The following is a 23,308-nucleotide window of genomic DNA, read 5'->3' as shown; positions in this document are numbered from 1 at the left end:
TGAAGACTTTTTCTTATGGTGCTCTGATTTCTAATTCTCATTGGATAAAGACCACTGAGGTACAGATATCCTGGAATAGTTTTATTGCACTCTTGGGTTGGGTACAGTATACCTTGGAGCCCATGCATCCTCCAGTTTTTGATTCTCTTTTTGCTGTTTGGGAACATATACTCAATCTTTTGGGTAACGAGTCATTTAATGCTAGAAAAATTTGCCTCCATGCTTGAGTATTAATGAGGCTTAGGAAAAAATTTCACTTAGCTAATTTAATTCTTTGTGGGCTTCCCTGGTGGCTCAGATGGTAAAGAATCTGCCTGCAATGCAGAAGACCTGAGTTTGATCCCTGGGTCAGAAAGATCCTCTGGAGAAGGAAATGGCAACCCACTCCAGTATTCTTGCCTGGAAAATCGCATGGACAGATGAGTCTGGAGGGCTGCAGTCCACAGGGTCGTAAAGAGTTGGACACTACTGAGCAACTAACACACACACAAATTAATTCTTTAATGAATTTTCCATGCAATGAAATTATTTTCTGTACAGAAATTTTCAGAAGTAAATATTTTTGTGTTTGAATATTTCCAAATTTTATCATTTATAATTTGTGCCATATTGATTTTATTAATTCATTACCTTAATTAATTTTGCATTGCAGCCTCTGTTTCTACAGTCCAGTTTTCCTGAGTCTACTTCTGTTAAAGAGTATTTGATTCTCCCATCAATTTTTTTCAGTTAATAAGAAAATTTTACTGCATGTGATTTTATTTTATCAGATTTGAGTCAATAATTTTTATAAACTCTTCTTTTTTCCTGGGTCAGTTTTTGTGGTTTTCAGTGTTACCTTTTTTTTTCTTCTTTAGACAGTTTAGTTTAATTGTTGTTATTTAAAAGAAGAATGCCAAAATAAGTGTGGCTTAAGATTTGAATCTAAAACTTGTGTTGAACAGCTGTTGAATACGTGTCATTATATCCAGGTTATTTCCCAAAGCTCATGAGAAATTATCCTCTATAGACGCAAATGCTAATTTATACATATTTATTATTGTTGGTCAGGAAATTCTTCTGATTACATCTTCCCTAATGGTTTCATACTCCCCCCCTCCTCCAAGTGTTACCTTTAAGATGTAGTTCTTTAGTTATTACATCGTCTGTAACAAATTTTGATGTGTGCAGTTTCAGGGGGTTGTCAGTTCCATTTGTGTTATTTATTATTATGTCATTATTATCTCATTATCATGTCAAGAGCCCTCCACTGTATTTCTTGCTGCAACTTAGCATAAAGTCTAGTTTTTGTCATCAAGTGTCTTTACCTGGCTCAACCATATTATAGGATCGAGTAAAATTCATATGCTATTTACGGCAAAGGACTTTATGCTTGTCTTAAATGTCTTTTATGAGCTCTAGAGCTAAATTCAGTAGAGTATCATATATGCTTACTTCATTTATATAAATTCAACTATACACGTTTATGAGCGAGAAGAGAGGGGAGAAATAGAAGGGGAGAGGAGTGGAGGGATGGGGAAAGAAGAGAGAGTAATTTAAGTAGTGTGGCCAGTTCCATCATCTGGGCACATCTATTACGAGCTTGACCCTGAATGAGTGGAGGGCAGAATCCTCCGAATCTATGGTCCCAGGTTGGGTTTCTGTTGACATACAGCTCACACCTTGTGAATATTATATTACCCTTAGTGTGTTTAAAGACATATTTATGTTGCCTTTATTATGACTCTTAAACACAATCCAGCTACTTTCTTCACTGAAGAGTGACTTGTTCTGGCACTGGGAGAAAACTGGCAGTACTGAATTTGTTGACAAATGAATTGAGATGCCTCTTCAATATGTTACCCCCCTAAGGCGTGCTGCAATTCATGGGGTCGCAAAGAGTCGGACACAACTGAGCGAATGAACTGAACTGAACTGAACTGAAGGACACAACTGAAGTGACTTAGTAGCAGCAGCAGCAAGGGATTTTCAAGGGAAATTTTGGCCATGTTTTTAGTGGTTTTTTTTTTTTTTTTTTAATGTGCTGTTTTCAGAGCCTGATGTGTATAAGCTGTGATTTCTTTGTACTGAAGTGCTTCTTGATTCTCTCTGCTTGCAGATCCCATCGGTAGCTTCAACTCCATGTGTTTTAAACTGAATCTGCTCACCCGTAGCTTTCTCCTTCCCTAGTGCTCTCTTTGTGAGTGAGTGGCACTGTTGACCCACTTGCCCAATCCAGGAGCCTTGGCTCCTTCCTAGCCCTCAAATCCAGTTGTTTCTTAAATGACTCTCAAATCCATCTACTCCATTAGGTCATCCTCAGTGGTTATGACCCATTGCAATGGTTTCTAAGATCACTTCTCCTCTTCTAGCCTTCTCAACTCCTTCATCCCTTTATCCCAAATCTATCCATTCTCACCAGTAAGAGGGATATTAAAAAATGATACTGTTACTCCTCTGTAATAGTAATAACTCAAATGTTAGCACCCTCCGCTATCCTCAGGGTGAAGTTCATGATCTTTACTAAATATTATAAGCCCCCACATGCTCTCTGATGCTGACTGACCATCATGCTTCACAAAAATCTCCATTCTGGGCAAACAAGACCTGTTGATGGATAATGTGCTTTTTCAACCAAGTGTCTTTGTTCATGTTCTTTCCTCTCCCTGCAACACTTTGATGTCCCTTATTTTCTTCTCTGAGACTTAAATCTCCTTCAGGTCTCAACTCAGACATTAAAGCTTTGGTAACCCATCCCTGATTCTGCAAAGCTGCTTAGATACTCATCCTCTATTACTTTCCTAGAGTAGCATTTGTCTTACTCTGTTATAATTTCATGTCTTTTATCTATCTTCTCCACTACAGCAGGGCAGCATAACTGTAGTGCCTGGAGGAGCAATGGAGGTTTTTTCACCATTATTACCTAGCACTGTGCCTGGAACAGGCACTGAACACATGGTTGTTGAATGAAGACACCAGTCCTATATCGGACTCCCCATTGTAATTCCCTGGAGAGGTGTAAGAATTAGTCCTAGACTGTCATCCAGTAAATTAGAAAGGAAGAGGATGCTTGATATGGAGAATTAATGCATTCAACTGAAACACAATTCTTTTTTTTCTGAGTCTAGTTTTAAGCCTGAAGCTGTGGAGAAAGTCCTTGTAGAAAGTACTATCAGGGATAAGGGCTGGCAGAGCTATTATCCTATGATAGAGTGACCCTATTGGCTTTGGCAAACCCTTTTTGCTTTCTTGGAGTCTTGCTTCTGCCTAGTCTGGATCTCAGAAATAAGGGAGCTGGCATAGGATCATAGAGGATAGTATAAATGTTCATACCCATGTTTATGGCTCTTTTGTTTCTATCCCATCACATTTCAAGACCTTTGCTGACCAAAGGTGAAGAAAGACTCATGAACTCATAGTTTTGATTTTACAACCCCCAGTTATGGTCCATTTGATTTCCTGTTCCTTCCTCTCCTGTTCATATTGTGACCACTTGTCTACCATTAGTAGGTCCTATTTCAGCTGATTTAGTCTTATTGTCTTGCTTGGTGCTCAGTTTTACAGACTGAGCTTCTTCTTCTGCTCATTGATCTTGAACTTAGCTTCCCACCTGTTCCCAGGTCCTTCAGGAATGATGTTCTGCTTTGGTCTCACGTATGCCCCCAAATTCTTGGTATATCCACAATTATGGTCCACCTTCCTGATTTTCCCCACAGTTAATGAGCTCCCAAGTCCCCCCATCTCAGTCTCAACTCTGTAGACTCCATGGTTCTATCCATGGAAAGTAGAATATCAGGGCAGAAATTAGAGTGTGATCTCTACCTCCCAGATCTGTCTGAGAATCTATTTACTGCTTGTCTCTGTCCCGAGGGTGAAGATGGATGACAGGTGCTACCCAGTGATCTTTCCAGATGGGAGGAATTTCCGCCCCTTCACTCCTGACTCTTTGGCTGCAATCAAGAAGCGGATTGCCATCCAAAAGGAGAAAAAGAAGTCCAAAGATTGGAAAGCAGCAGAACCTGAGCCTCGACCTCAACTTGACCTAAAGGTCTCCAGAAAGTTGCCCAAGCTTTATGGTGACATTCCCCGTGACCTGATAGCAAAGCCCTTAGAAGACTTGGACCCATTCTACAGCAATCACAAGGTACCTCTGTGAGGAGACGGGAGTGTTCTCACCACAAAGTATAACTGGCATTGCAAGGATCTTCTGGGGCTATAAAGAGGCCAGACCCTACTTCTCCTTTGCTATCACCCTGTCTTTGATTTCATAGTCCTAAGAATGGCTTTCAGGACTAATTTTCTCTCTATAATAATGCATATCTTGGAGAAGATAAGGACTAGGAGCAGTAGAAGGGTAAAATGGTGTCAGGAAAGAACTGGGCTAGCAATCAGAAAGGTTGAATACAGACCATTTCAAGTGCTTAATTTATAAGTTTTGGCAAATAATTTCACTAATTATCACTTTCCTAATCAGTAAAATGAGAACAATGCCTGCTTTCCCTTCATTACAGCATAGACATGCAATGGAGGCACTTTATAAACTGTAAAACATTGTGCTGATATGAAGGATTAATACCACTGTCCATGAATGTCTGTTTCAGCAACTAGAGTTTATCTTGAGAAACTCTTAACCAGTAGGCTTTTTAGGTTATTAATATGAAGGTCAAAGCCCCAAACCAACACTTGACACGTAAGAGGAGCTCAATAAATAAAGTTTAAGAATATTGTAATCAAGTGGGCACATGCAGATTATATGTAAACTCCATGCCACTATGTGATAGTCTTGCTGTTTTATCTACCTAGATGTAGGGAAATTCTAATAAAAGTTTCTCAAAGAGGGTCCTGAATGAGGAAGTGTGAGCTCAGGCTCTTCTGATGGCTGATTGAAAACCCAGGGCAGTGAGGAAAGTCCTCTATAAGCCATCCCCTTTCAGGAAAGACTCAGAAGACTTTGCCATCATCATTTCACTGCATGATCCAGCAGAGAATGGAAAACCTACTTTGCCAGACTGAAGACAGGGAGGAAGGAAGCTGAGGAGTTTGGGGCAAATCCTGGAAAATATGGCATGCTGAGGGCATCCTTTGTGGGCACCCATGAGAAACTGACTTCTCCAAAGGAAGATTGCCTGGTTTGTATGTCCTTGAACTGAACAGCCTCAGGATTACCAGGCCAAATGAGGACTGTGTAATGGAGGAAAGTGCGGTATGAGTGGGAAGAAAAAGAAAGGAGAAAGGAGATGAAGGAACAAAAACACTTCAATATCTCTCCTTCTCCTAACGCCCCAGGATTCTAGGGACTTCTTAGAGGCAGAGTCATTGGAGATAAGTTAACTCCAGGAGACCTCCTTCTGCCTCAAGCCTGGTAGGGGACCCAGGAGGGAGGCAGCAGCTTGGTGTGTTATGGACAGTCCTGGGAGGACAGACTCTGTTCCAGCTGGGGTGGATGTTCTAGGACCATCTCTTCTAAATCCAGGTCCTCCCTTTAAATCAGGAGACATGATACTTGTTCAGAGCTCTTACGCCCACAGCCCCACATGCCAGTGCTCTCAGCACTCCTGTGAGCTATGGGTGGTGTCATTAGCACTTCACCTTACAGATGAGGAAGCAAAGCCTTGATGGGGAAGTGGCTTACACCAGGTCAAGCACCCAGTTAGTGGTGGAGCTGGGACTCAAACCCAAGTGTTCTTTCTGTAGTCACAGGTCACTTCTTATCTTTCAAAGCTTCCATTTTTGAAAGAGAAAAGGGTGGAGATGTGTCAGCAAGCAGACAGGAAATACCTATATTTTAAATCATTAAAACCTTGGCAAGTGGAGTTAAATACACCATTAGTTGAAATATTTAAAGCAGTCAGAGGAGGCATTAATAAAATATCAAGATCAAAGGGCACAGAAATAGAGCCATATCATGCCACCTATTAATCTGGCCACCTCAGGGAGAGGTTTACTCTCTGCCCTAAAATCATCTTTCTGTCCAAAGGAAGTATACGGAATCCCCAAAGTGAGTCTTAGACTCCTGGGCTCATAGCTTTCAAGGAATCCTGTAGCCCATTTCATTTTGTTATGGAGGAAAAAGAAAACATCCTAGCCCACATTTTCCCTGCTGCCAGATGGCCAGCAGACAAGTTCCATAGCTCAGTGAAGGAAGTTGATGCTTGGCAGTGACGGAAGTTCTGGTCCCTCAACCAAGGTGGCAGCTAACCCGCTGTTTTTGGGCCTGGATGACAAGACCTGTCTTCCCTGTCTGAGAACATGCTGAATTACATGTCAAGGAGTACTTTCTGCAAGTCTGAAAAGAACAGTGACATGGGAGATGGGAATGACCCTAGTTCTATGAAGGCTTTTATAACTAACAGCCTTAGGAACCCATAAGGGGACAGCAGATGACTTTTATATGGAAAGGGGATGGTTTGAAGGTTGATGTTAGAAGCATGTGAGTCGTTGGTTTTGTCCAGAGGCAGCTTTATGCCCAGAGCCCAGGAAGAGATGCAAGGAGGAAGCAGGTGTTTTTCAGCAGGGCACAGTTGAACACTTTGGGTGAGAAGTGCACCATTTGGTGGGTCTTTCCTGGATTTGGCATCCCTGGTTATACCCATGACAAGGCAGCAGAGACTCCAGTGAATGTTCAATTCTACTACTGTCTCTTCAAGTTTTCTTCTAATTCTCATCTCCATAAATAGTACAATACAAAGGGTTTTATTTGACCCAGTCATTACTCTTTATCTCTTTTTTATTTGTTTGCAGGGCCCATGCACTTCATTTCTGTGGCCTCCAGAGTATGTCACTGGGTGAAAAGTCCATAGCTCAACAATTATTTTAGACGTAAGGACTGACTTTCAACAGATCAGAGTCTTGGGGCTCTGAGAGAGACCCAAGCCACGTGGGTGGGGGAGATCTACTGGCTTCCAAAGTGACAGTGTAAGCTGCTCAGAAAGTACCTCTGGCTTCAGAAGGTAACTCTCCAATCAGAAGCTGCTGTCATAATATGATAAGCCATACCTCAACCTATGGTTCCACTGAATTTTCTCCAAGATAAACTCATGATGAATATTGTTTTGTCGCTGCATATAATTCCTGTTGTGTGGTTTTTTGCTTTTTTTTTTGGCAGACATTTATGGTGTTGAACAAAAAGAGAACAATCTACCGCTTCAGTGCCAAACGTGCCTTGTTCATTTTGGGGCCTTTCAATTCAATCAGAAGTTTGGCCATTAGAATCTCAGTCCATTCATATCCTTTTGTTGCTTCTTTTACTAAGTCCAGGTCATGGGAAGCATGCACAAGCTCTAGGGGTTCGTGTGTCTGTTGAGTGGAAACAACCCATTCTTTCAACAAATACTGGCTGAGTGGCCCCACTGCATGGCAGGCAGGGCTGTGCTGGGGCTGGGCCCCCGTCTGGGACCCTGAGGCCTCGGAGGAGACGAGAGGTTCAACTGGGCTTGGGAGGCATCAAGAATGGCCTCCTGAAGAATGGAACATCTAAGCTGAGACCCAAGTAAAGGTTGTAAACTGGCAACCTGTGCACCGAGTTTAGCTGATAAATGAGTTGTGGTAGAACTACAGTGTTTAAAGCTTTTTTGGAAACACTTTCTAATGTTAAAAGTACAGATTTACAGGGGATGAGAAGAAACCTGGCAGTTTCAGATGGGAGGCGGGGGAGATGTGAAAAAGACAGGCGTGGGTTGGTAGACATAATGAAGTACTGAGGAAAACGGGAAGGAATATCTATTTAAGCTGGGTTCCCTAGAAGCAGAGCCTGAGATGGGATTCTTAATTAAGTGATTTAGTGGAGGAGTGCCGTCTGGAAAAGGAAAACGGGAAACATCATGGAGCAAAAGGAGGAGCCAAACAAGGACAGGGCCTTAGCTGAGTCTACATCAGGCATCAGCCTGAGCCCACAGGGATCTTCAGAGCATGGATTGTATCACAGAGCTGCCCCACCTGAAAGCCAGAGGGTGAGTTTTTGCAAGTCTGTAGGTCAGACGTGTGGCAAGGGCATGTAGCCTTGCAGGGTGAGAGGCTGCCATTTGAAGACAATTCTTCAAGAAAGGGGGTGGCTGTGGGTTGTTCCAGTCAACACTCACAAAAGACAGATGCTTCTGCAGAAAGGGGTCCCTGCAGGGACCCCTGCAGCCTCTACGACAATAACCAGTGACATGGGCCATCCTGCAGTGCACCTGCCTTAACAGCCCCGCTCACATTGTTCAGCATGTTCATCATCTGTACTGTCATCATCAACTGCGTGTTCATGGCCTTAGCTCATCAGAAGGGCGGCATTAGCGTGAATGTTGACAATGCTGAGTAAGTATTTTCCTGCACACATTTATCCTATGTTTTTAAGCAAATAGACCTTAAAGAATCATGATTACATCAGAGTTTGGCTATGGAGAGAAGGAAAAGCCACCCATAATCCCAGATCCCCAACACCAATGCTGGCAGAGTCAGTTTCATTTTGCAACTTTCTCAGAATAGAGTCTTAGAAGTGGGTTTACTAGCTGGACATCCATGACCCTGACTGGATACCCTAACTATGGTTGAATTGACAGTGACACACCCAAGTGGGCCTGATTTGCCTGGAGGGGTGAAGTCTCCCTCTCATGGAGAACTCGAGCGCTGCTTCCTGCTGGTGGGCATGGTTCTACTCCACAGCAGATGTCATTTTGGTCTGCATGTCCCACCATTGGCCAGGCTTCTGCTAGAAAAGAGAGAATGGTAGGATGAGAGGTGGAAGGCCAGATGGCTAGACAGAAATTGCAGTCAGAGGTGGCTGTCTCATTTGTTTGAGATCTGGATGAAAACTTGCAGAATCGTGCTGCTGCTGCTGCTGCTGCTAAGTCGCTTCAGTTGTGTCCGACTCTATGCGACCCCATAGACGGCAGCCCACCAGGCTTCCCCATCCCTGGGATTCTCCAGGCAAGAACACTGGAGTGGGTTTCCGTTTCCCTCTCCAATGCATGAAAGTGAAAAGTGAAAGTGAAGTCGCTCAGTCGTGTCTGACTCTTAGTGACCCCATGGACTGCAGCCTACCAGGCTCCTCTATCCATGGGATTTTCCAGGCAAGAGTACCGGAGTGGGGTGCCATTGCCTTCTCCGTGCAGAATCCTACATATCTGCAATTACAGCCTTTTTTTAAAAAGACCCATAATTTTTATAAATTATACCTGAGTTTAAAAGATGGCATCTCAGGGTACACAGTAATTACTCTTCTGTGTTTATTTGTCACCTGAAAGGTGAGCAGTTTAGGAAAAAGCTGAAGCAGGAAGTAGCTCTTTCCCAAGGCAGCCTCATGACCATTTCTGCTCTTGTAATTAGCTGCTTTAGGATTTTTCAAGTTCCTAAGACCTTAGTTCTTTAGCTTTGAAGGCTAACAATGACTGGATATTCTACCAGAAAAGGTCCACTTCTTTTAATTTGAACCAGCAGATTGTTCAAATGAATTGTTTCTGTCCCAGATGTGGGACCAGTATGTGTATGGTGTGTGTGTGCACACCAACCAGCACTTTTTATTGGAATTATAACAAGAGAAATAGGGTATTATGTTTTGGAGGAGGAGGAAGGGGAAGAAGGGAAGTAAGTTAGAAGACAGAACATAATGGACTAAAGGAATAAAATGGAAATAGTTTTTTTTTTAAGTTGTGATAAAGTACACATTGCCACAAATTTGCCATTTTAATCACTTTTAGGTGTACAGATCTGTGGTATTAAGTACATTCACACAGTTGTGCAACCATTACCACTCTCTGTCTCCACAACTATTTTTCATCTTGCAAAACTGAAACCGCACTCATTAAATAATAACTCCTCATTCTGCCTTCCCCTCCCCCTGGAAACCACATTATACTTCATGTCTCTATGTGTTTGATTACTCTAGGTGCTTCAGATAAAGGAATCATTTAACCTTTGTCTTTTTAAACTAGTTCATCTCCCTTAGTATATGACCTCAGGGTTCATCCATATTGTTGCATGTGACAGGATTTCTTTCCTTTTCAAGACTCAGTAATATTTTATAGTATGTATGTACCACATTTTATTAATTTGTTCATCTGTCAGTGGACATTTGGGTTGCTTCTACCTCTTGGCTATTGTGAATACTGCTGCTATTAACATGGGTATGCAAGTATCTCTTCAAGACTCTGCTTTCAGTTATTTTGTATATATACGTAGAAGTGGGATTGCCAAATCATATGGTAATTCTACTCTTTTGAAGGTTCTTCATGCTAAATATTTTCCATGGTGTTTTCACTATTTTATAATCCCACCACTAGTGCATAAGAGTTTTAATCTTGCCACATCCTCACCCACACTTACTTTCTATTTTTTTTTAAATGGCTATTCTAATGAGTATGAGTGATATCGCACTGTGGTTTTGACTTGCATTTTTCTGATGATTGATGATATTGAACATCTTCTCATAGGCTGGTTGGCAATTGGTATATAATCTTTGAGGAAATGTTCATTCAAGTCATTTGGCCATTTTAAATTTGGATTATTTGATTTTGTTGTTGTTGAATTTGTAGGAGTTCTTTATGTAGTCCAAATATTAACCTCTCATCAGATATATGATTTGCAAATATTACCTTCTAGGACTCTAATAGTTTCATGTCTTACATTTAGCTTTAATCCATTTTGAGCTTAATTTTTGTACATGATGTAAAGGTCCAGCTTCATTCTTGTAAATGTGGATATCTAGCTGTCCCAGTACCATTTGTTGAAAAGACTGTCCATGTTGGCTGAAACTTTTCTCAAGAAAATGGCTATGAAGCTAGTGATTTAAAAACAGCTTTGCAACTTTATTCATGGACCTGTTTATCAGAAATCCCAAATATCAGAACTTGCTTGAGGACCTTGCCTTTCTGAACTCTGATTTGCTAAGACCATAATGTTAAATGTCACATTAAAATGGAATCAAACCTCATGAAGGTCAGATCAGATAGAGGGGCTCTCCGTGTTTCACATCACTTATCATATTTCTTCTTCTGGATGATTTGCTTTGTAGGTATGTCTTCCTTGGGATTTATTTATTTGAAGCATTAGTTAAAATATTGGCAAGAGGTTTTATTCTGGATGAGTTTTCTTTCCTGCGAGATCCGTGGAACTGGCTGGACTCCATTGTCATTGCAACAGCGTAAGAATGTTAAGAATTTTGCTGAAGAGACTAGGGGTGGGAAAGAAGCCCTTTGGCTTCCATCTGGGTTCTGTGTGGATCCACATGTGTGGCTGAGTACAGCCAAGTAAAACCTAGAACTCTTGAGTGCAGTGTTGGTTGGCACTGAACTGCACCATGTAGCCAACTGGCCAGAGGACTTCACACACACAAATCCACTTCATCCTTTCTATCTCTTTTTTTTCCCCCCCCAACCAGGGACTGAATCTGAGCCATGGCAGTGAGAGTGCTGAGTCCTAACCACTGGACTGCCAGGGAATCCCCCACAAATCCATTTCTGGTCCAACACTCATGGTCTTACTTTTTCAGCCATTTACTCACCAAACACTGACCTGTTATGGGGCCAGGCTCTGTGGGCCCAGCATTGTGATAATGAAAAAATATCATGCATGATTCTCACTCTGTTCGCAATTCAGAGGGGAAGTGAAGCATCTGTGTGTGTGCTTAGTCGCTCAGTCGTATCCAACTCTTTGAGACCCCACGGACTGTAGCCCTCCAGGCTCCTCTGTCCATGGGATTCTCCAGGCAAGAATACTGGAGTGGGTAACCTTTCCCTGCTTTGGGGGATCTTCCTGACCCAGGGATCAAACCCAGGTCTCCTGCATTGCAGGCAGATTCTTTATCATCTGAGCCACTAGGGAAGTCCAGTGAAGCATGACCATTAAACCTGCTACAGTCAGTGCTAGCATAGGATGCTGTGCGTCATTCTGGCTGTCAGAAGACGAGGGAGGAACAAAGGGGTCTAGAGCGTCTCTGTCTACTGAAAGGTCAAGGAGTTTCTGTCATGTTTCCTTCTAGAAGTGTTACCATTTTGGCTCTTGTATTTAAGTTTATGGTCCCTTTTGAGTTAGTTGTTGTGTATAGCATGAGTGAGAGTTGAAGTTCTTTCTGAAGGAGAAGACATCAATTTGGCATCTGAATGATGAGCAAAATAAAAAGCAAGAGAAACAATGGCCCATTGCCAGCACAGTAATAATAAACCCAACCTTATTTAATTAGTACCAGCCCATTGTCTTAAGCACTTTGCATATATTTTTGTTTAATTTTCACAAAAGCCCTTTGAGGTAAGTACTAGTAATTTCCGAGTTTTACATTTCAAGATCAATAGTTAGATGTTGTTGAGAGGTGGTATAGCGCAATGGTGAAGAATATGGGCTCTGGAGCCAGACTGCCTAGGTTGCTTCTGGACTTGGCCATATGGTTGAGACCTTAGGGGAGTGTATTGGGGCCTGGAACTTGGTAGCAAATCAGTAAATGTTTAAGTTGATTTCTGTTATCCATGAATGTAGCTACAGCTGCCACAACTATTTCAAGGAATCCCCAACTATGTCCAAATATAAAGATCAGCTGAGAATAGTCTCCTGTGCAATCTATGGTCCCTGGATCCACAGCAATAGAGAGTGATACTGCCAGGTCCTGAGATGATGGTGGGGCTGGAAGGGGAGGCTGCAGATTTCATGCTGGTGGACAGAACCCAGGCTGTAATTACTTGTGGCTTTTGTGGAGATGTGTAGGACAGATCCATGACTGAGCAAGCCTGGACTTTCCTCGTGCTTTGTCTTATAGATTTGTGTCATATTCTCCATATATCAATGCCAGCAGCTTCAGTCTGTCATCCCTACGTACCTTCCGAGTATTCAGAGCTTTGAAAGCAATTTCAGTAATTTCAGGTAAGTCACTCTAACTTTCAACGTTGACTCTTAGCAGAAGAGAATAGTTAAAATTTCTAAATATGTCATATGTAAATCAAAACCTAACAAACAATGCTCTTTATTCATTTATTTCATCATTCAACAAATATGTATTGAGCCCCTGATACCCTCTGTGCTACCTGCCTGGGATATATCAGTGAGTAAACAGACAAAGTTCCCTGCCTTCATGGAGTTTACATTTTAGGTGGGGGATTGGGAAATGGACTTATGCAATAACTATAATAAATAAGTAAATTATATGGCATGCTTTTTCAAAATGAAATGGAAAAGTAGGTAACATGATGGCTCTTGGAAGTCATGGGGTTCAAGGAAACAGGTTGCAGTTTTCAGTGGGGTGGTTAGTATAGGTGTCAACTGGAAAGGTGAGATGTGAGCAGATTTGAAGTTGTTGAGGAGGTTTCACAAGCAGACATATGGGAAAGAGTATCCAGAGCCTAGGAAGCAGCCAGTCCACAGACCAAGGGATATGAAAGATGTGGATGGGGCTGGAGCAGACAGAGGGAGGGACTAGGTGGGGGAGGAAGGGCCACAGAGGTGAAGGGGAAGCCCCTAAGTCCCAGGAAGTCTTGGGGTTTCCTCTGAGAGAGATGGGAGCCATGCAAGGGCTTTGAGCCGAGGAGTCCCATGACCTGATGGCTGTAGAAGGATTACTCTGGCTGTTGTGTGGGGAACAGAACTCGGGGGAGCAAAGGTAGAAGCAGGAAGACCAAGCAGGTGGCATGTTGGTTGCCGTGGATGCATGCTGCTCAGATCGCATGTTGGTTGCCATGGATGCATGCTGCTCAGATCTCCTGCTGCAGGGAGCGCAGCTGATGAATGGTCCCACTGCCCCCTCTCTGGGTTCACCACTGCATTCATGCTCATGCCAAGACCTGCTTTCCCTGCATCTGGGGAGCGCTAGTGCAGGCCCGCCCCTAAAGGGTATGGGACTTCTCTCTGGGGTACTTTGACTCAGGGGCTTCTCAGCAGGATGAGACTACCTCCCACATGCACTGCAGTCTGAAGCCCTTCCTATCTATCCTGCTTCCTTCCTGCTCCCCTTTTCCAGATGTCAGCTCCGGGTCACAGTCTGAGGCTCTCTCCGCCCTCCATTCCCTCCCTTCAGACTATTCCTCACAGGCATTTCCCCCCAAATCTTCTGTAATCTGGTCTCAGAGTGTCTACTTCTCAGAGGGCCCAAACTGACACATGGGGCCACTGCCATAATCCGAGCAAGAAGCCGCAGTGCCCTCAGATCAGGCAGTAGAAGAGGAGTAGGGGAATGGTGGTCAGATTCTGCATAAATTTAAAGGTAGAAACAATGGGACTTTCTGGCAGGTTGATTGTATACATGATGTGAGCAAAAGAGGAGTCAAGGATAAGTCAAGGTTTCTGTCTGAGTGACTGGAAAGATGGAATCATCTCTGAATGAGAAAAGGAAGACTGTAGGAGAAGCAGGCCTCAGGGGTCAGATTGGGGGTTAGCTTCAGACACATTCTGTTTGAGATGGCTGTGAGGCATCCAAGTCAGAGTATCAAGTAGGCAGTTAGAAATACAAGCTGATGTTCAGGGCTGCAGATATCATTTCGGAAACTAGAAGACTATAGATGAGATTTAGAGCCATGGAATCTAATGAGGTTACGAAGAAAATGAGCAGAGATGGAAAGTAGAAGAGGACGCAGGACTGACAGCTACGAGGCCCTGAGACCCTAAAGGGGAGGGGTGAGAGGAAAAACCGGCAAAGGCGATGAGCAGGAGCCACCAGTAAAGTAGGAAGGAGAGGAAAAGGGGTCTCCTGGAAGCCAGATCAGCTCTGCGATCAGGGTGAAGCCTAGGATGGGTTGTGAAATTCCAGTTTATCAGAAATGAGGTGATTGTGGCAGTCCTCTCTACTCCTTCCCCTGTCCTCTACAAAAAAGTATTAGAAGTTATTCTTTCTCTGGACTCCTTCCCTCCCCTCTTCTTCTTCCCTTCTTCTTCTAGTCTCTTATCAGAGCTCCAGGCAATTTGAATCTTTTTTCATACAGAGGTAGTAGACTATTTTTGGAAACTCCAGAAAAACAACTGCTAGTGATAAAGAAACTGACAGAGGATACTTTATGTAGAACTTGCCTCTCTTTCCTTTTCCCTTCCTCTTTTGCAAGGTGGACCTTGGTTTCCCAGGTAGATTTGGGGGTTTCTGTCTGCGCTGAGCCCCGCATATTTCATGTGGATAAAATATAAATACACGTTCAGGCAGTCACTTAGCAACTCTTTGTGTTCCCTTCTTCATCTCTGAGCAGGTAAACACACTCTCCATTTTGACTCATGAACCACGTGAGATCCTGGATTTGTTTTTTAATTTAAATTATTTTAATTGGAAGATGATTACTTTACAATATTGTGATGGTTTTTGCCGTACATGAACAAGAAATGGCCATAGGTATACATGTGTCCCTCCATCCTGAACCCCTCTCCCACACCCCTCCCCACTCCATCTCTCCAGTGTGTCCCATGCACTGGCTTCGGGGGCCCCGCTTCATGCACTGAGCTCGCGCTGGTCATCCATTTTACGTATGGTGCACGCATGCTCAGTCATTCCTGACTCTGCGACCCCCCCGGGCCATAGCACGCTGTGCTTCTCTGTCCATGGGATTTTCCAGGCAAGAATACTGGAGTGGATTGCCATTCCCTTCTCTGGGAATCTTCCTGATCCAGGGATCGAACCTCTGTTCTCTGGTGTCTCCTGTGCTGGCAGGCAGATTCTTTACCACTGAGCCGTGATGGTAACTGTACATATGATAATGTATATATTTCAATGCTGTTCTCTCAAATCATCCCACCCTTACCTCTTTTCACTGAGTCCAGTGCTTTTTTCAGAATGAAGAGTATAAGATACGATCTTTTATGGGGCTATGTAAAAATAATTCTGGAATCACAACTACCCTTTATCCAAATCATCTTGCTTTGGGGAAGACACAAGCAAGCCTCTTGTTATAGATAAAAAATCAAGCATAGATGAGGTTAGAGTATTTTCATGTTTGGTGCCCCTGACCATGCAGGGAAAGCACGGTCTTGGCATGAACATGAGTGCAGTGGTGAAGCCAGCGAATGTCCCAGCTTGGCCCAAAGTCTCCTCCTCACGTAGCATCACCCTTGGTGGGAAGATCATCACAGCGGGCTTGGCCTCCCATCAGATGCTGCTTTGTGTTCTCAAGTCTGCCATTCATGGTTTATGCTGATCAGCTGAAACTTTGCCACTCAGTGTCATCCCACACACTATAGATGCCACCTGCCAATTTCTTTCTCCAGAGAGCAGAACCCATTGAGAGCAGAGCCTGTGAATCAGGATTGTACTGGGACTGACTTGTTCTCATTCCCCAGCAGACTGTTTCCAGCTGTGTGTCCAGGGATGTCATTTTGGTAGCTTGAAAGCAGCTGCAGGAGAGGCGTGCATGGAGGGAGAAAAGGGGTTTACACTCCAGAATTTAGTGAGCCAGGACCTTTGTAAATGCTATGGAGGAGGACTTTCCCTGTGTCCTCCCCTCTCTGCAGAAAGCTGATTTTTAAACATTTATTGACACACTACATGACTGTGTCCTTTTTATTTTGTAACTTTGACAGCCAAACACTGTATCATGGACCTTGAAGGTGCTTGGTAAATATTTCTTGAATGAATTTTTTAAAAGCCCTGATTATAAGCAGTAATCTGAGGTTTTTTTCCTAAGATATCTTCATTATTGGGGTCCAGGCAGAGCTCCCTCTTCCAGCTTTTTTTGCAACCTTCCCCCCCGAATTTAGCCATATCTCAGGGCACCTTGTGTATGTTACTGTAGGTAGTAGCTACCAAATGTTAAATACAGCTTCAATTCCTCACTTTGGCCTTAATGTTGCCTGTGACCCCCAGTCAGGGAAGTGACTGCACAACTGTCATCCAGTTATGTTTTATGTCTCTGTGGCAAGTGTCTGCTCAGAGTTTTCTCACTTGCCCTTCAGAGCAACCCTGTGGCATCTATAGGGCAGGATAAAGAGACCAAGTCCTAGACCAGTGGGTGGCTCTGATGGCAAATAGCTTTTAAGGTACAGGGTTGGAACTAGAACTTTCAGCTTCAGAATCCCAGGTCAGGCCAGTTTCCAATGCCAGCCCGCAATCAGACAACTTTCGAAGCCTTGCTGCTCCTTGCCTGTGTCTTAAGTGTCTGTGTGAGTAGGGGTCTTCTCCGCACACCTGTTCTCTTCCTCAGGTTTGAAGGTCATTGTTGGGGCCTTGCTGCACTCTGTGAAGAAGCTTGTCGATGTGATGATCCTGACTCTCTTTTGCCTCAGCATCTTCGCCCTGGTAGGTCAGCAGCTCTTCATGGGAAATCTGAGCTACAAGTGTGTCAGTAATTCCTGTAACGGTGACTATCAAGGTAAGCACCCCGCCGCTCACTTCTTGGTTTGTGCATGGTTACTTTTTATTTATCCCCACTTGTACTATCTATCGGTCTGTGTTACGAATGTCTTAGGAGCATTGGATGACTTGTTCCTCTAGGATTCTCATGTGGGCAGGTGAATTTCTTAGAGAACTGCCTCCTTCTCTGGGTTTTCATGGAGGAGGAAAAGCCTGAAGTTGCACATCTGTAACAGTGGTGTCAGCTTTCATATCTGCCCACTTCCTTGTCACCTTTTACAGATGTCTTCAGAGTGCCTGGCTTTGGTCAAAGGGGACCAGCAACTTCCCACAATGCCTCTCTCTACCCAAGTATTTTCTTCAGTGATGTTGCTCCTTTTATGTTGCACCCTCTCCACTCTGAGGTCAACCGTGTATCAATTTCATGTGTCCTGAGTTTCATGTGGCCGTACTTTCTCCGTGTCTGTCTTGGTTTTTGAGTTTCTCACGGGCTGACCCTGTGTCCAGCTTCTCCCAAGGGTGGTCTCTGGTTCAGTTCCATGTACTGAGCAGCAAAGTGGTTATCGTGTCACCGCTTCCTCCTCTTATTTCTGCTTCCTTCTCCTTCTCCCTCTTCTTTTCTTGCATCATCCTGAGGGCTTAGGCTCTAGTTTCTCTCTGGATCATTTCACTGAGATCACTTTGATCACCTTGATCATTTTGGAAGATTCTGGACCATCTTTTTCTAGCATAATTTGGCATATTTGCTATTCTCTTTCCTTTCAGTGTTATTTGTTTCAACCTGAGTTTGTAATTCTTTCCCCCTCAGACTATTGCTTTAAAAAAGAAGAGTCCACTGAATTCAAAATGTGTGGTGTGTGGATGGGCAACAGGTAAGATGTTTATATTCTTCATTCTATCTATTTGAAGTGATGTGGCAAACAGTCTTCATCTAATGACTTATGCAAACAGTGGTGATAGTTCTCAAATACCACTGATTATTTCAAGTGTCTAAACAAATTTTGACATGCATTACTAAATTAAAAATTATTTCCCAATGTCTAGAACTGTATTCTCCCCCAAATTATGTTGAATTTGTATCTGGTAAGAAACCTACTAAAAACATAGTGATATTTCAAATTTATGGAGTGGATATTCAAGACCATCAAAGGTCAGGAAGGATATTGTGACTGAAAGCCCCACTTAGACCTATTTCCTGATCAGTGACATGGCTCTGATGCAAGACATCTCAGCATGCATCTTCTATTTGTGGATCTGTGACCACCACTGCCCCTGATTGCCCACACTGCTGTATGCGTGTTCATGCACATTCACCTCAGCAGCTGGTAGCCCTCTGGGGATACCCTTCCTTATTGTAGGTAGTCCTCTCTGAGCTGAGAGATTCCGTGAAGGTTTATTGAGTGTCTTTCTTTCTGGTGATGTTGTTTCCTTTCGGTGGCCTTGGATCTTCGTTGCTGTGTATGGGCTTCCTCTAGTTGTGGTTTGCAGGGCTATCATCTCATTGTGGTGTGCGGGCTTCTCAATGTGGTGACTTCTCGTCGCAGAGCACAGGCTCTAGTGCTCAGGCTCCAGGAGCTGCAGCACACAGGCTCAGTAGTTGCGCTGTGCAGCTCGAGGATGCACGGCCTTCAGTGGCTGAGGCACAACGATCTCACTGGTCGTGCTCCCGGGCTCTAGAGAGTGGGCTCAGTAGCTGTGGCGCATGGGCTTCAGTTGCCCCTCAGCATGTGGGATCCTTCCAGACCAGAGATTGAACCCATGTTCCCTGCATTGGCAGGCTATTCTTATCTCCTTACCACCAGGCAAGTCTGAGTGTATTTCAAATTAAGATAATATGCTAGACACTCTGATTGAAATAGACTACATTCATTTCTCAATAGCAAATATGTATCAAGGGCCAACAGTGTGCCAAACTCTGTCTTAGGTCCTAGGAATCCAAGTACGTATAAAGGAGTGCTGCCCTCTTGAAACTGACATCTTTCAGGGAAGAGAGATGTACAGTAAATTCTTGAAAGTGTGATGAGTGTAAATACAGAGAGAAATAACAGAGATGTAACCCTGTCTGTAAAATTAGGGAAGTCTTGTAGTGGTCACAGGTTCTGATTAGGTCAGACTTACTAGACATATTAAACTTTAATCTAATACAAGGTTTATTGAGCTCTCTAGAATGATCCTCAAGAGGACATACATGCCTACAGTTCATTTTTAGTATATAAAATGCAACAGATTTCTGAATCTTGATTCCTAAAATTTTATTGAATTCATTTATTAGTTCTAAACCGTTTTCTTGATGAAGACTTTAATTTTCTATCTGTAGTATCATATCATTTGCAAATAGTGACAGTTTTACTTTTTCCCTTCCAATTTGAATATTTATTTATTTGGCTGCGCCAGATCTTAGTTGTGTCACACAGGATCTTCCATCTTTTTTAAAAAATTATTATTTATTTTTAATTGGAGTAGAATTACTTTCTAGTGTTGTGTTGGTTTCTGCCATACATCAGCATGAATTAGCCTTATCTATACATATGTGTCCTTTCTCTTGAACCTCCCTCCCACCTCCCACCCCATCCCACCCCTCTAGGTTATCACGGAGCACCAGGTTGAGCTCCATGTGTCATACAGGAAATTCCCGCTAGCTATCTGTTTTACATATGGTAATGTATATGTTTCCATGCTGCTCTCTCAATTAGTCCTGCCCTCCCCTTCCCCTGCTGTGTCCACTAGTATGTTCTCTATGTCTGTGTCTCTATTCCTGCCCTACAAATAGGTTCATCGGTACCATTTTTGTAGATTTTCTAGATCATATAGATGCATTATATATGCTATTTGCATTTCTCTTCCTGACTTACTTCACTCTCTATAACAAGCTCTAGTTTCATCCATCTCATTAGAACTGATTCAAAGCCACTCCTTTTATGGCTGAGTAATATTCGATTGTATGTATGTACCACAGCTTCTTGATCTGTTCATCTGTCAGTAGACATCTAGGTTGCTTTCATGTCCTGGCTATGTAAATAGTGCTGTAATGAACACTGCGGTACATATGTTTTTTAGAATGGTTTTCTCAGGGTATATACCCAGTAGTAGGATATCTGGGTCATATGGTACTTTTATTCCTAGTTTTTAAAGAAATCTCCATACTGTTCTCCATAGCGGCTGTTATCAATTTATGTTCCTACCAACAGTGCAAGAGGGTTCTCTTTTCTTCACATCCTCTCCGGCATCATTTGTAGATTTTTTGATGATGGGCGTTTTGACTGGTGTGAGGTAATACTGCACTGTAGTTTTGATTTACACTTCTCTCATAATAAGTGATGCTGAGCATTTTTCATGGGTTTATTAGCCATCTGTATGACTTCTTTGGAGAAATGTCTGTTTAGATCTTCTGCCCATTTTTAATTGGGTTGGTTGTTTTTCTGATACTGAGCTTCCTGAGCTGCTTGTGTATTTTGGAGGTTGATCCTTTGTCAGTTGCTTCATTTGCAATTATTTTCTCCCATTCTGAGGGTTGTCTTTCCATCTTGGGCTTCCCTGGTAGCTCAGATGGTAAAGGCCGCAGGAGATCTGGGTTCGATCCTTGGTCTGGACGATCCCCTGGAGAAGGAAATGGCTACCCACTCCAATATTCTTGCCTAGAGAATTCCATGGACAGAGGAGCCTGGTGGGCTACAGTCCATGGGGTTTCAGAGTCAGACAAGACTGAGCGACTAATGCTATGGTTTCCTTTGCTGTGCAAAAGCTTTTATGTTTAATTAGGGGTCTTCCATCTTTCTTGTGGCATGTGAATTCTTGACTGTGGCACATGGGATCTACTTCCCTGAGCAGGGACTAAATCTGGGCCTCCTGCATTGGGAACGTAGAGTCTTAGCCACTGGACCACCAGGGAAGTCCCTTTTCTTCCAGTTTGGATGCCTCTCATTTCTTTCTTTCTTTCTTTCTTTCTTTTTTTTTTTTTTTTTTTGGCTGATTGCTATGGCTAGGACTTCCAATATCAAGTTAAATAGAAGTGGTGAGAGTGGGCATCCACCTTATTCCTGAGATTAAGCAAACATGTGCATGTCCTTGTGAGCAGAGTCTCAGTTTGTTATAGCCCTCCTGTAAATCCCACTAGTTTTCAAACCAGCTAAGGGAATTTTTGTCCTAGTGTTAGACCCTAGGGCTGGCCTTCCCAGGATGTGATTCGAACCCTTTACCCCCCCAGGAAGGATCTCTGAGCCTCTGATATCCCTTTCTTCTGTGTCCCTTCCTGTGGGTGTGAGTCCCAACCTAATTGCTTCCCCTCCCTTCTTACCTGCCTCTGTATGGATCTTTCTTTACACTCTTATATCCAGTTTACTGCTAGTGTCCAGTTTGTTTTCATTGAGAATTGCTCCACATGTAGACCTATTTATGATGTATTCACTGGGAGAGGTGAGCTCAGCATCCTTCTCCTCTGCCATCTTGATCTCCTCCCAGTAAAAGCACCATGTTTAGAGATATGGACCTCAATGAGCTAAAAGTTGTTGAATTGGAGGTATATAAATGACAGTTGAAGAATGCTGGAGTGGTTTTCATTACAAGCCTTGTGGTGCCATGTGAGTTTTTAAAACCACAGCATGTGTTACTTTGATAAGAATACTATATTTCAAACTAAAAAAGTATATACTCTTAGTGTATTTGATAAATGCAATCAATGAGGTGTGTTTTGGTGATGTGGGCAAGACCCAAATGCAAGATATCTACTGTTTTTAAAGTAAAACCCAAATGTTTGTAATAATAGGGGACTGATAACAATTGTAATCTAAATATTCAGCATTAGCAAAGCATTTATAAAAATCCCAGAAATGTAAGACACACACAAAAATGAGACATTTCCTTGTATGCTGATATGGAAAGACCTCCACTCAGTATCATTCCATGAAAAAAGCAAAATGCAAAAGAATGTTTAAAGAATGCTCATGTTCATGTTTATAGAAGATGTATATTGATAGACATGTGCTTTTGTAGTCATAGAAGACTTCTGGAAAATTAGTAAAGTAACTGTTTATTTGTGCCTTTAGAAAGTGGGACTGGGTATCTGGGGAGAGAGGGAGACATCAATTCATTGTATGTCCTTTTTTTTTTTTTTACTGTAAATTGTTCACTAAGTCACTACACTTCATTTTTTAATGAAAAACTGCCACTGTGAACTTTCTAATCAATCTGTTTGAGAAGAGACTATGAATACCCATGTTTAGACATAGCCTGGGAGGTCTGGAAGATGAGGGATGACACTCTACAAATGTTCTCTTCACCTAGGAGTTTTGAGTGAGAGCTCGTTGTTCTTGGAAGAACCAGTGCCCTGGGCAGGGTGTGTGTGTGGTGGGGGGAACTCAGCTGCAGAGTATGTAATTCTTTCTCTGTTCCTTTTCCCAATATCTAGGGCTTGTCCTGAACAATATAAATGCAAAGATAGCAAAAAAAATCCTGACTATAATTACACAAATTTTGACAACTTTGGCTGGTCTTTTCTTGCCATGTTCCGGCTTATGACCCAAGATTCCTGGGAGAAGCTTTATCGACAGGTTATTTATTTATTCATTCTATTTCCCTCTCTCTCTCTCCACCTCCCCCTGCCGTCCCCTGCTTCCCTGCCTCCCTCTCTCCCTTTCCACCACTTATCTATCGTTTATTTATAACCAACCATCTCTCCTTCACCTTTGTCATGTATTTTTTAATATAAATTTATTTATTTTAATTGGAGGCTAATTACTTTACAATATCGTATTGGTTTTGCCATACATCAACATGAATCTGCCACGGATGTATATGTGTTCCCCATCCTGAACCCCCCTGCCACCTCCCTCCCCGTACCATCCTTCTGGGTCATCCCAGTGCACCAACCCTGAGCATCCTGTGTCATGTATTTTTTATCCTTAACAAGTGTACTGTTAAATTCGCTTTTAGAATTCTATTAGAAACATTAAAAACACTATAAATGTGATATCTGGAAGAAGAGTACAAAAAATGCTTCCTAGAGATATCACCCCTCACCAGCTTCCCCACTGACTGCAGTTCCACACTAGTACTTCAGCCTTCATGCTGCATTGCTCTCTCTTGCCATTTTTATGTAAAAAACACAAATAC

The 23,308-nt window shown here is 42.8% G+C and overlaps 1 protein-coding gene across 1 annotated transcript in view; it reads left to right on the top strand.

The window, feature by feature from the left end:
* Positions 1-2,005: 2,005 nt before the first annotated feature.
* The window catches only part of SCN11A (sodium voltage-gated channel alpha subunit 11), a 79,968-nt gene continuing 58,665 nt past the window's right edge, over positions 2,006-23,308 (top strand). The window contains exons 1-8 of the mRNA XM_042236508.2: positions 2,006-4,123; positions 7,085-7,203; positions 8,173-8,274; positions 10,970-11,098; positions 12,704-12,807; positions 17,052-17,219; positions 18,009-18,072; positions 22,605-22,746. Of these exons, the coding sequence (XP_042092442.1) occupies positions 3,857-4,123; positions 7,085-7,203; positions 8,173-8,274; positions 10,970-11,098; positions 12,704-12,807; positions 17,052-17,219; positions 18,009-18,072; positions 22,605-22,746 (1,095 nt within the window). The 5' untranslated portion in view covers positions 2,006-3,856. The remainder of the gene's footprint in view (positions 4,124-7,084; positions 7,204-8,172; positions 8,275-10,969; positions 11,099-12,703; positions 12,808-17,051; positions 17,220-18,008; positions 18,073-22,604; positions 22,747-23,308) is intronic.

Source organism: Ovis aries, chromosome 19 (assembly GCF_016772045.2).
Source record: "Ovis aries strain OAR_USU_Benz2616 breed Rambouillet chromosome 19, ARS-UI_Ramb_v3.0, whole genome shotgun sequence".
In the NCBI taxonomy this organism is placed as follows: domain Eukaryota; kingdom Metazoa; phylum Chordata; class Mammalia; order Artiodactyla; family Bovidae; genus Ovis; species Ovis aries.
The sequence above is the reverse complement of the archived record's forward strand: the minus strand, read 5'-3'. Positions and strand labels throughout refer to the sequence as shown.